At 37.1% G+C, this 11,637-nt stretch overlaps 1 protein-coding gene across 1 annotated transcript; it reads right to left on the bottom strand.

Moving 5' to 3' along the window:
• Positions 1-156: 156 nt before the first annotated feature.
• LOC137945414 (protein fluG) lies at positions 157-10,690 on the bottom strand. The gene is made up of 18 exons (XM_068791298.1): positions 10,216-10,690; positions 8,010-8,261; positions 7,048-7,117; positions 6,822-6,935; positions 6,608-6,713; positions 6,071-6,227; positions 5,886-5,981; positions 5,676-5,724; positions 4,917-5,188; positions 4,192-4,364; positions 3,871-3,991; positions 3,710-3,762; positions 3,496-3,625; positions 2,046-2,191; positions 1,652-1,843; positions 749-981; positions 477-619; positions 157-382 (listed from the first exon to the last, which is right to left on the bottom strand). Exons 1-18 carry the CDS (start codon positions 10,381-10,383, stop codon positions 320-322), a joined length of 2,538 nt encoding a protein of 845 aa, XP_068647399.1. The 5' UTR covers positions 10,384-10,690; the 3' UTR covers positions 157-319.
• Between the last annotated feature and the right edge of the window lie 947 nt (positions 10,691-11,637).

Consider the following 11,637-nt stretch of genomic DNA (forward strand, 5'->3'; position numbering starts at 1 on the left):
TTCATATTGGAACAGCCATGGACAATACCATTCCTAAATTCAGGCATTAGCTTTGATTTGTGGCATCCCAATTTGGTTATTATTGGTGACCAAGAAGATATTTAAACCGAAAAATAAGTGTGAGATGAGAGAACTGCAGAAAAAATAACACCTCCCTAAAAATAGTTTTTATTAGTAAATGACTGACATCATTAGGCATCAATTGTTCTTGCCATTTTCCAGTAGTCATAGAACCTATTTCTCAGGCTCACCTGCCTTCAGAACATGAAGCAAAAAGTTTCATAGGAATACACCAATCCTTTTGGAATTTTAGACTCCATCAGTACCTGTGAATGAGTTGCTTGTATCCTTCTTTATTCTTTGAGTAATAATCAATCTCAGCCTGTGTGGAAAAAGAAGAAGGTAATAAATATTGAAGTCGTGTAATCTGAAAGTCCAAGACAGAATTATGAAAAGATACTCGCGATATAGCTCACCTCTCGAACACCAGTCACAGCAGTCAGAAGTTTCTCACCAATTAAATCTTTCAATACTTGATCACTACGAAGAGCTGCAACAGATTCATTCAGTTCTCTAGGCAATCTTTCTAGTTCCACATCGTAAGTAGAAGGATTCGTATCTGCTCCACAAAATTGGTGCACTTGCATATCAATTTGCAAACTAAGGTTAAGGCAAAAACCATAGTGAAGATCACATCATCGCTCAAAATGAAAGAAAAAGAGCACAAATCTGCACTGGATAAACATACTGATGGGTTCAGGCAAACTAAGTTTCCTTCGGAGACCATCTAAACCAGAAGCCATTATTGCAGCCAAACCTAGGTGTGGATTAGCACACCCGTCAAAGGATTTTAGCTCAAAGTTGCTCACGAGACCACTTGAAACTCCAGGTGGACAAGCAGTTCGTAGAGGAGCTTCTCTATTTTCATTTCCCCAACAACGGTAAGCCCCACTCCAGGTATTTGGTTGAATCCGATCATAACTGCACTTGGAAATGTAAGATTTTTTGGAAGTATAACACAAAGTTCACCTTTTCAGTAATTTAGTATACATGGAAAAACTGCTGATGTATCATATATGAGTTGCCTATTTAGTTCCAGTGTCTGTTATTGGCATTTTACCAATCAGCCATTACAGATTGAGAATGCAGGTCTGCATAGTGTTAGACATTCTGAAAAATGGTCCAGAGCAACTAGTTTTCGAAATAACTTTGTAGGTGGAACAAGAGCAATTCAAGTGAACAAGCCAAACGGGAAACCTTAATTTTATCACCTGTGTATTGTGGTTAACATGGTTTTATCCCCTGAAATTATTTAAAACCGTGTATTATAATCAGAAATGTTGTCCCAGATCACATGCGTTAGTGAGAGAAAAATTAACAGTTAGTCAAGGGACTACTATCACACAGAAATTTGAACGGAGAATAAAGCCTATCATATCTTCTTTACCGAAAGTAAAGTAAATTGATGGCGCCAAATATATGAAATGAAATTAGTACACATATATTACTTTTTCCATATTCATGAAGTTCAAAATTTCTGAAGTGAAACTTTTACAGTTGTTTCTTAAGTTCATCAGAGATTGTCACCGCTCCCATTAACTCCAAAATCTAATTCATTCCAATGATCTTAGTGTTGACAAAGACCTTTTACCTGTTAGGAAGTGGAGCTGTAAAAGCCAAGATTGCTGGAAGATGATGTAAAACTCCCGCCATAAACTCCTCCCCAACCTTTGACATTCCAAATTGAGTTTCTGAACTACTTGATGCCATAAAAACATTTTTACCATCCTCCCACAAACTTAAATGGACATGAGACCCAGAGCCTATATCATCCAAGAAAACCCTAAGGCAGTATGGAAAACACTTGATGAGAAACAGTAAGACCTTTTAAATGTCATCATCAATCCATTTTAAAATAATGACTTGGTTAGAATGTCATCAAGAAACACTTCTATATAATGCAAAAAAATGATCAATGTCAACCATCAGAAAACTTAAAATATAAGGTTAATGAACAAAAATAAGAATAGAAGAACAAAAGTTACTTGGGAACAAAAGTTGCCAGTAAACCATGCTTTCGTGCAACTGCCTTAACAGCCTCACGAGAAAATATCAAGTTATCAGCGGCACGAGTACACACTGTATGACCTAATGCTATTTCATACTGGCCTTTTCCAGATTCAGCATGTACCTGCAATTTAAGGAAATCAACATGAGGAGAAGTTTGCAGACCAATGTGAGAAAAGAACTCATAAATTCATCTTTGGCTGCAGACTAAACAAATAGAATGCACATCTCAGACAAATATGACAAATAATCCTGATCATTATACGTTTGCACCAAAACTATACCATGAGAAATGGATTGTGAAGGAAGGGGAACTAACACATTGCAGTCAACCAAGTGAATTTGACTTTCATCAAATCTCATTTGGGTGATATGAAGGTCGTAACTCTGACAATCTGTGTTATCAGTCAACCAAATGAATTTGACTTTCTGAAATGCATCAAATCTCATTTCGGTGATATGATGGTCCTTACTCTGACAGTCTGTGTTATCAGTCAACCAAGTGAATTTGACTTTCTGAAATGCATCAAATCTCATTTCTGTGATATGATGGTCCTTACTCTGACAATCTCTGTGTTATCAGTCCACCAAGTGAATTTGACTTTCTGAAATGCATCAAATCCCATTGGGGTCATATTATGGTCAAACTCTGACAATGTATATGTTATCAGTCAACCATGTGAGTTTGACTTTCTGAAATGCATTGAATCTCATTTCGGTGATATGATATCCTTACTCTGGCAATCTCTATGTTACTCAGACAAGAAGAGAGAAAAAAACCATAATCACACTTGTTCAATGTGACAACAGCAACATGACAACAGCAAATAATAGTAAGGCAAATATACTAACATTATCTCTATAAAAGTGCTGCCATAGAATAACAGCATGAGAGATGAGAGAGTTTGGATTTGACATCCTTTGAATTGCATTGACCATGAAACTGACTGTCCAATATCTTTGAGATTGGAATCATAACAATAGCAAATAATATTTTTTTTCTATACTGTAACAATTCCATTTCAGTTCAGAGACAAAGGGAATAGAATTCGAGAGGAAGAGAAACTCCCTTCCCACCCTCTCTTCTCTCCGTCCCTCCTTTCCCTTTTTCTGAACAGTAATTCTAGAGAAACTTCAAATTTGGATGTGTTGGATTCAGAGCAAAATATGCTGGAAATTTAAATCCTGGCAAAATTTTCAAAAAGATATATTCCAGCTGCAAAATCCAGTCACACAAACCTTCCCTTGCCCATTGAGAATAAAAATAACCTTAAGAGTGCACAAAATTTGCTAGACATTAATCCTATGCTCAATTATGTAATATATTGTTAAATTTACAAGCTTGGATGCACTGGAAATCATCATAGAAGGTACATATGAATAGCTTCCAACATTAAATATTATATCCATACCAGTCACGTATTATACCTGCTCTAGTGTTATATCCATGGATTTGAGAGAAGCATGAATTTCTTGCAAAATTGGGGACGCAGTATCAAATGCTGATGTGGAGCAATAAGGGGTCAAATCAAATGGATTCCACTCTGAATTGCCTTCTCTGGACATGTTCTATGTATCAATAAATACAAAAAGCCAAATGATGATAAGAAGCAAGATGAAAAGAAGAGGTATCTTGAGGCACCTTTGGACATTCTTCAGAAGGTAAAATTCGTTTTCAAAACCAGCATTCATTTCCTGCATGGAAACATGCTAAGTGATTACAAGATTTTTTTTAAATTATCTTTTAGTTATTTTTTTAAATAAAGTATTTAGAATATATTAGACTACTCCCACCAGGCATACCAAGTTAAACTCATCTTTCAAAACTTTTGAAACTCTAAGCAAGGCCTCTCTTGGACAATACTCCCAAACTTTTCCTGGATGCAAATGCATATAAGCCAGTACCATTGCCTCATGTTGTTTCCTGCAAGTACAAGGACAGGTATTTATCACACAGTGAGTGGACATACTTGAACTTAAATCAGAAACTTAAAAAGAAGATGAGAAATGGACTTTTAAAATCAAATAATCACAAGGAAAACCAATGACAAAAAATTGTACAAAAATAGAGAAGAAGCAAATAGAGAAGTAGGTAAAAGCATTTAGAACATCATTATATAATACCATGGAAGCCTCAATGTTGTAGATAAATCAGGCATAAGTCTTATTTCACCCACACCAGTAAGATTGGTCCCTTCAGCAGGTCCATCACTAAATGAAGTCATTCCCATAGATGCAAAAGTCAAACCTACCCCATTGTTGACAACAACTTCATAGAAGCGATTTGCAGGAACAACCTAAATGATAAAAATATAAATAAGTGAAAAGTAGCATAAAAATCTTCAATAACAGTCATCTCGAGCACATTCATCATAAAAAAACAACATTAAGTATGCAGCAAAATTTCTGACAAGAAGTTCATGCATCAAAAATAAGGTTGCAGATCTATAGTGCAGTAAAATTCCTGACTAGAGGTTCATCCATCAAAATAACGTTGCAGAGCTATAGCTCAATATTGCATATATTGGTAAGGCAAATCTTCTGTCTATATTGGCTGGGCAAAGTCTTTGATGATGATAGTGATGATGATGATGATGGCGATGATGGCGATGATGACAATGATGGTCAGTTGACAAATCTTTGTTCAAGTATGAAAACAATGAAGCAAAGAAGATATTTAAATATCAATAGAAGAAAACTAACCAAACATGAAGCTGAAAACCTTCCAAACTACTGACTTTGTCATAACAAAACAGAAAAAAATGGCCTAATGTCCTCTATTCATGCTTGACATGACATCAACTCTTTCATACATCCAACAAGAAGCAAAAATTGAGGACTGAACCTACACGGCATCGATGTTGTCCAGAAGTATCAACCCAAAGAACGCGAACAAACACAATATCTTCTCGCAACAAGTCACTTAATTTTGAGGCATAGTTATGTAATATAGGGCTTTTGGAAACAGAAGATACGGATGTCCGTTCAATCTTGTATAGATGGTGTGCATTTTTTGTGAATATGTCTTTTGCTGCCTCTATGGCTTCAGCTATTGTGAGATCACCCTCATCGCAAGCATCACGTAGAACAGAAAATACAACTTCCCGAGCTCTTTTTGCACCTATGTAATAAACAATGGTTAAATTTGTGTTATTTTTCCCTCAGTAATAGACACTGGAAGAGTAGACAAGTATGATTAAAACAACAAGTGAAACTTTGCAGGTCTCTTTTACCAGAAGTCTAAAATTAGAGTACATAACAATAGATGCATGAAACTAAATGAGTTCCAGAGAAATGAAAGAAACTATTAAAAATTTGTATCAGGCAATGAAGATAAGATGGCACTTCCAAATATTGCTTGTCTTTCTCCCTTATTGATCTTTTTTTCATTAATTCAGGACAGAATTTCTGAAGCTTAGGTTAGAACACCAAGCACTTATCTTGTTTAATTATGAGACTGGTTCTTTATTTGACATTAAATACAGATAAAGCAGGATTTATCTAAACAAACCATTGATATCCAAAACATTTGCATTTGAAGATAGCGAGCTTAAAAAAGTGAAGTTAATGAGATCATCAATGACAAACAACCATCTACAATGACATACCTAGGTAGAAGGTTTCAGGAAATGCATAACCATCTGTGCTAAACATCACCTGTTCACAATAACATTATTATCTTTAAAAAGAAAGTACTTGACACAAGTGGGAAACAAGGCAACTATTAGAAGAAGAGGTCATAACAAACCATGCTTTACAAATTATCAATATACTCAGGAAACAATCAAAACCAACTTTACTGGTGTAAGAGACATCACCTTTTTCAAAGGAGCAAGCTCTAGAAGTTCTTTAACCGAGTTAATCATGCCATGAACGCTCAACTTAGGTACTGCCAGCCCAAAGTCAAGGTATACCTGCAAATAGATAGTAATTGAAAAAAATCAGGAGGCATCTGGAGGAGTAATAGCTCAATTTATGAGACATTTATCTCTCAATGTTGTACCTGGGAATACACAGAAGCAAGATAAGATGCCTCCTTTGAAAAAGGATAAGAAGCATGAAGAAGAACAATTCGACAATTGGCAAAACGTTTGTCCTCAAGAACAGCACGCAGATGAAGGGGATTAGATAGCCTCAAATCCAAGTCTTTGTCACCAAAACTGATGAAAAAATAAACATGAGAACTTTTCCCACAACATTTTCATGGTACGAGTTAAGTAGTTAATCTTTGGGCTTCAGAAATTATTCACAACAGAAAGACACATGCGAGAAACTGAACAGGGAGACAACACAAGACATTGCAACTAAAGTTATAGTGCAAATGGGAATGTTTATACCATTCCAGCTACATAAAATGGAATATTGAACACACATTGCCAGAACAAAAAAGTCAGTACCAATATTTAGGAAGTGAAACCACAGCCAAGTTGACATTTTGAAATCTTTTCTTTTGTTGCAAAATGCATATGCCGTTAGAATTGATGAAGACTATTACATTTCTGTAGAATTAGCATAATGAAAATCAGTGTAGTTTTCTTACCCAGTGTGGACCTGCATGGGTAAGTTATAGCGTACAGCAAATTCCAAGCTATGTGTGAAGATATAATCAATAAAACTTTTATTCTGGACACGAACAGGTTTGCCAGCTGGAAAAGAATGAGATCAAACAGGACAGTAAATAAAGAGCAACGAACAACCAGCAAGTGCACAAGTTCTAAGCATGATGCATGGGAACATATGCATGTTACAATTACCAGAAATGTCTTCAATAAGGCCTTTCTCAGCATCTACCTTGCTCACTTGAGTATCAATTCTCAGACCACTTCGGTAAGCAGCTATGCTTTTCAGGCCTACAATTTCATTGACAAATGTAACCAAGAGCTAAGGAAACAAATTTTACAACAAAATGTAACTCTCGTAACAGTTTATAAGACAAAGAAGTAATACACATAAATAAGTTGCATTAGAAGTTTGGAGGATATGATCTAAGCTTTATATCAAAAATTTCAGTAAATGCATCCAAAGTCCATTTTGATCCATTAGAAGCCTCCTGAAAAGACAACAAAAAATAAAGTGAGAAGATAATTATGCCACTATTTGGTACACAATGTATACAATAAGCACTCCATGTATTGGTGATAGCAAGCAAAACACTATATGCATTGATGTCCGTGCATGAGCCCATGCAGATGGATATATCGATAGAAGGGTCGGATAGAAGAATATGAGCCATTTAAGGCATTTGATTTACCCACACGTATGTTCGTGAAAAAGTACTTCCATCAATTCAATTATTTAAATGATTAATTCAGTTTAAAGCAAACCTATACACACAAAAATAAATAAATAAACCCAAGAAAACAATTTACAGGTAAGATAGGAAAATTGAGCAATGGACAGAGGAAGTGCTTGATTGAAGGTGGGACAGGATTTTAGCAGATGGTTTGAGATGGTACAGATTGGAAACATGAATAAGAGAAGAATTGAAAAGGAAAAAAAATATGAAAGTACAATAAAGTTCCATAATAGTTTGCAAGCATTTTGTCTAACAGCATAACATTTCTAGACTACCTAGGCCAATCACCTGAAAAGTGGATTATGGGCACTAATCCATATGGTTTATCTGATATGCAAATTACAGAGGACATGGCAACCAAAAGTTAGTGACAGGGTATACCACATTAGTTTGCTAGGTACCATATATCACTTACCAAGTACTCACTTTGTTTTTCCTACCTGAAGAGGAACAATTTCAGAGCATTGACATATATCAACAAGACAACAGACTTGTCGCAGTGATGCTCCATGCATACTTCACTATGTAGAAGTAAGATAATGGATATGAAAATGGACAAGGAACTTTTTCAAATGGACAATAGTATAGAGGATTTTTACTACAAGGATGGACAAAAAACCAGAAAAGCATGCTCAGAAATCCTTACATCATTAAGAACCATTTCAGCCAAACGTTCAATTCTTTGTATTCTCCCCACAGTAGTTGCAAAGCCCCTATGCCAGTCAACTTCATGCATTTTTTCAAAGCTGATCCCATCATCAATCAGGAGTACAGATATCTTGGCAGCTCCAAAGCATTTTGAGCTAATTGACTGCAAACCTGAAGCTCTACGATAAGTTTGAACCCCCTGATAGGTTGCCTCACAGCCATAAAGTGTAGCAATATCCCTCAAACTTCTCTGTAATAACAAGTCAGGTGCAGTTAGGATATAAAAGTTCAAGTTTTAGAAATTAAACTGCCATGTAAAACTGATAAACTTCTCCTGAAGTAATAATACTATGATACTAAAACATATTTCAACATCAACTGTGGTGAAACACATTGACTATCAGTGAATGGAGAGAAACTACAAGCAAGAGACATAGTAAAAGCAAAGACAAATCGAGAGAGAGTAAAAGCAGGAGGGCTATCCCAACAGCAAGGTTGCCAAGTAACCCCTTTCCTAGACAACGCACCAGAGATATTGTTGGTGCACCTAGGAGTATGAAACCAAGGAATGCTAAGGTTTACTACAAATATCCTCAATTTCATCAAAGTACACAAAAATTTGCCTAGTGGGCTCTTGCTTCTACTGGCTCAGCTGCTACCAACCAAAAAGTCCCTTTCAGCAATGAGGGGGCAACAGATATGATTGGCATAGAGCCAGAGGCCCTGGAGGAGGGCTCTCAACTCTGCCACCATAGTATCACATTGACAAAAGGGAGCAAAGAAACAAGGAGGATGCTACCATCATCAGAGTCCATGAAGACACCTCAACCCCCCTCCACCCCAGCAAGGCTTGGGTTCCATGAGTTGCCATCAAAGTTCAACTTCAACTGACCCACTAGAAGAGAAGCCTAGTTGGAAAGGATGGGGAGGGTATGGTCAACATGATTGATGATTGTTCTCTAGTTTTCTTAAATGATGGAGCTTGGAATATAGGATGTTTCGTGCAACTTGCTGGCCCAAAAGAGAATGCAATGCAAAACTTCTTCAATGACTCTGCCAATGGATCAGTGTTTATCCTCAAAGGTCTGCCTGTTTCTTTCTTTCCAAAAGCTCCAAATGATAGCTGTAAAAGGCAGCTTCCAAAAGCGTTTTCCTATTTCCCCCTAGGAACTAAGGATGAACGGAGGCGGATATTAGCATCTAATATTCGATACAAATATTTAATAATACATAATATAAATAAAAGTAAATAGCCAAAGTTTCACATTGCTAGAGGTGAAGAACTTTTATGTGTCGTCATCATATCTGAAAAGTTATGAACAGTAGTCAATTTCCCCTCAGTAAAAGGCATAATCGTACAGAAGTAATAGTTTATCCGCACCAACAATTTACTCTCTCATTTCTAACTTCTAAGAAACAAATCGACAGAATAGACCAACAGAAAATAGAGAAGGCCAAAAACTATTGGTAAGCTTAAAGATTACTACAGTTCAACAGTATACCCTCGCTTCATTCTGGCCTTCGGTGAAGGTGAAGCTTTATAGAGAATTTGAAAGGAGCGGTCATCTACGACATATCATAATACTATCCACGTTCGAGTGCCATTTTCCCTTGTTTCGGTTGTTTCATGTCGCCAACGGGAAGTAAGTCTCCGCATAAAGAAATAGTCCGTGCAGATGTGGAAGTGCTCAACTGCTGATACCGGTACTTTAGCCGGTGCCGGTGGAACTAGCATACTCTTGATTCCCATGAAAACATGGTCCGAACCCCAGAGCCTAGAACTGAAGCATCGCATGCAAAACGAACTTCAATCATGGCACGTGCCATATGAAGGACCCACACAATCCAATAGCTGAGGGGGCCAGGTACCCTTTCGAGATTCGTAATCTAAGACGAATATCACCGTCAGATCGGTGGGGTACCTAATATAAATGTTGAAAATGACCAATAATAGCAAATAAACGGGACAGATCGACCGATCTGAAACCAACGAAACGCCGCCAACCATGGGGCACTTTTTGGTCGGCGATCATGGCTCCTCCCCAGCTACAGTCCTATAATGTTTCTAAGGATAGTAAAGTTCAAACTGAAAGGCGAGATTCTAAGGATAGCTAAAAGTAAACCTAGTAGAGGCAGAAAAGCACTAAAATAGTAAAAAAAGCTAGAAAAGTAACAGAGTAAGAAGGAACAGAGGGCAGGGGTACCTTGAAGGAGAGAGTGTGTGGCGCGTATTCGAGAGCATCGCTTTCAGCTTCGGAGAAGCATCTTAGAAATGGAAAATCGGAATCAATGGCTACGATATTGTGAGCGTGAGCGTCAAACAAATCGATATCATCCACTGCCGCTCGCAGCTCTCCGTATTTCGTCTCCATCGATAACCAGACGAAGCGAAGGGAATATTGTATTGGAACTCCTTGGCACCAGTCTATCCTGCAACCTTTCTCCTTCAACGACTCACGGCTGATTTGATCATTTATGCGGAAAGGCACAGAGATTATATGGAAAGAATGGAGATCTTGTGACGGATCTGGATGGAAACACAAACAGGTTCAATTCAAGCAATAAATCACAGAACTACGGAAAGGTCAGCATTGGCTGTAGTGAAACGGCACTTGCCATTCTCTCCGGGTTCCTGATTCCTGATTCAAATGTCTGTCCGAATGTATCTAGACAATCCGCTGACTACAAAAGATAACAGGAAGCATCGGTCTACAGATTTGGTTATAAAATCAATTTATTTACCCACCTCTAATGGGTTTTTAGGGGGCGGGTTTTAGGTCCAGTTTAAAGAATAGGGTTGAAAATTATATACTGATTCGTTATAACAATCCATGTATTCATAGGTTACATTCTTTGGTAGAGTAGAAAAGAAACCATGAGAGAACATATTGGGAACAAAAGAGGAGGAAAAATAGGGTTATGGACTTGTGTCCTAACCCTCCCCCTAAATTTATTTATAATTGTCAAAAGTATAAATATTAAAAGTATACCTTTCACATCAGAAGGAGTAAAAAAAAGACAAAAATCATAAGATAACTATATCAATGACACCCCAACTTATTCATATCTTCCAATACTCCTCCATCAAGGTATCCCAAAGATAAGTACGAAACCAGACATAAAGTCTCAAAAAAGTAAAAAATTGGTGATAAAACATAAGTCGAACGCAATCTCCAAGGATTTCGAACAAAATAGTGATAATAATCACTAAAGTGGGTAATGCATGTTACTCACAAGGCGGCGATAAAAATCCAAGGGTGCCACTAAAAAAGTCTCATTGGGCTTAAAAACACCCATATATATATATATATATATATATATATAAAAGACAAACCAAAACAATGTACCAAAGGGTTGGTCAAAGGGGATAAACGAGAGTAAAAAAAAGGATAGTAGGAGAAAAGTTGCCAAGTAAAAGGTTAATGGGGGATGAAATGAAGAGAAGCTGATGAAGTTGAGGCTCGTTGGAAGATGAGCTCAAGTCCACAATATCAAGGAAGACCTACATATCCAAGAGAGGTAGAAGATGGACTCAATTCCCACAGGTCCACACGGTGGTGGCATGATGGTAAATAAAGAGTTATCTCATAAAGATGGCATTGATGTAAAGTTTAAGTTTTAGGGGT

The sequence above is a fragment of the Aristolochia californica genome, unplaced genomic scaffold, assembly GCF_029961685.1.
Source record: "Aristolochia californica isolate CCGP_79_NKW_82.1479 unplaced genomic scaffold, dmAriCali1.0.hap1 SCAF_12, whole genome shotgun sequence".
Lineage (NCBI taxonomy): Eukaryota > Viridiplantae > Streptophyta > Magnoliopsida > Piperales > Aristolochiaceae > Aristolochia > Aristolochia californica.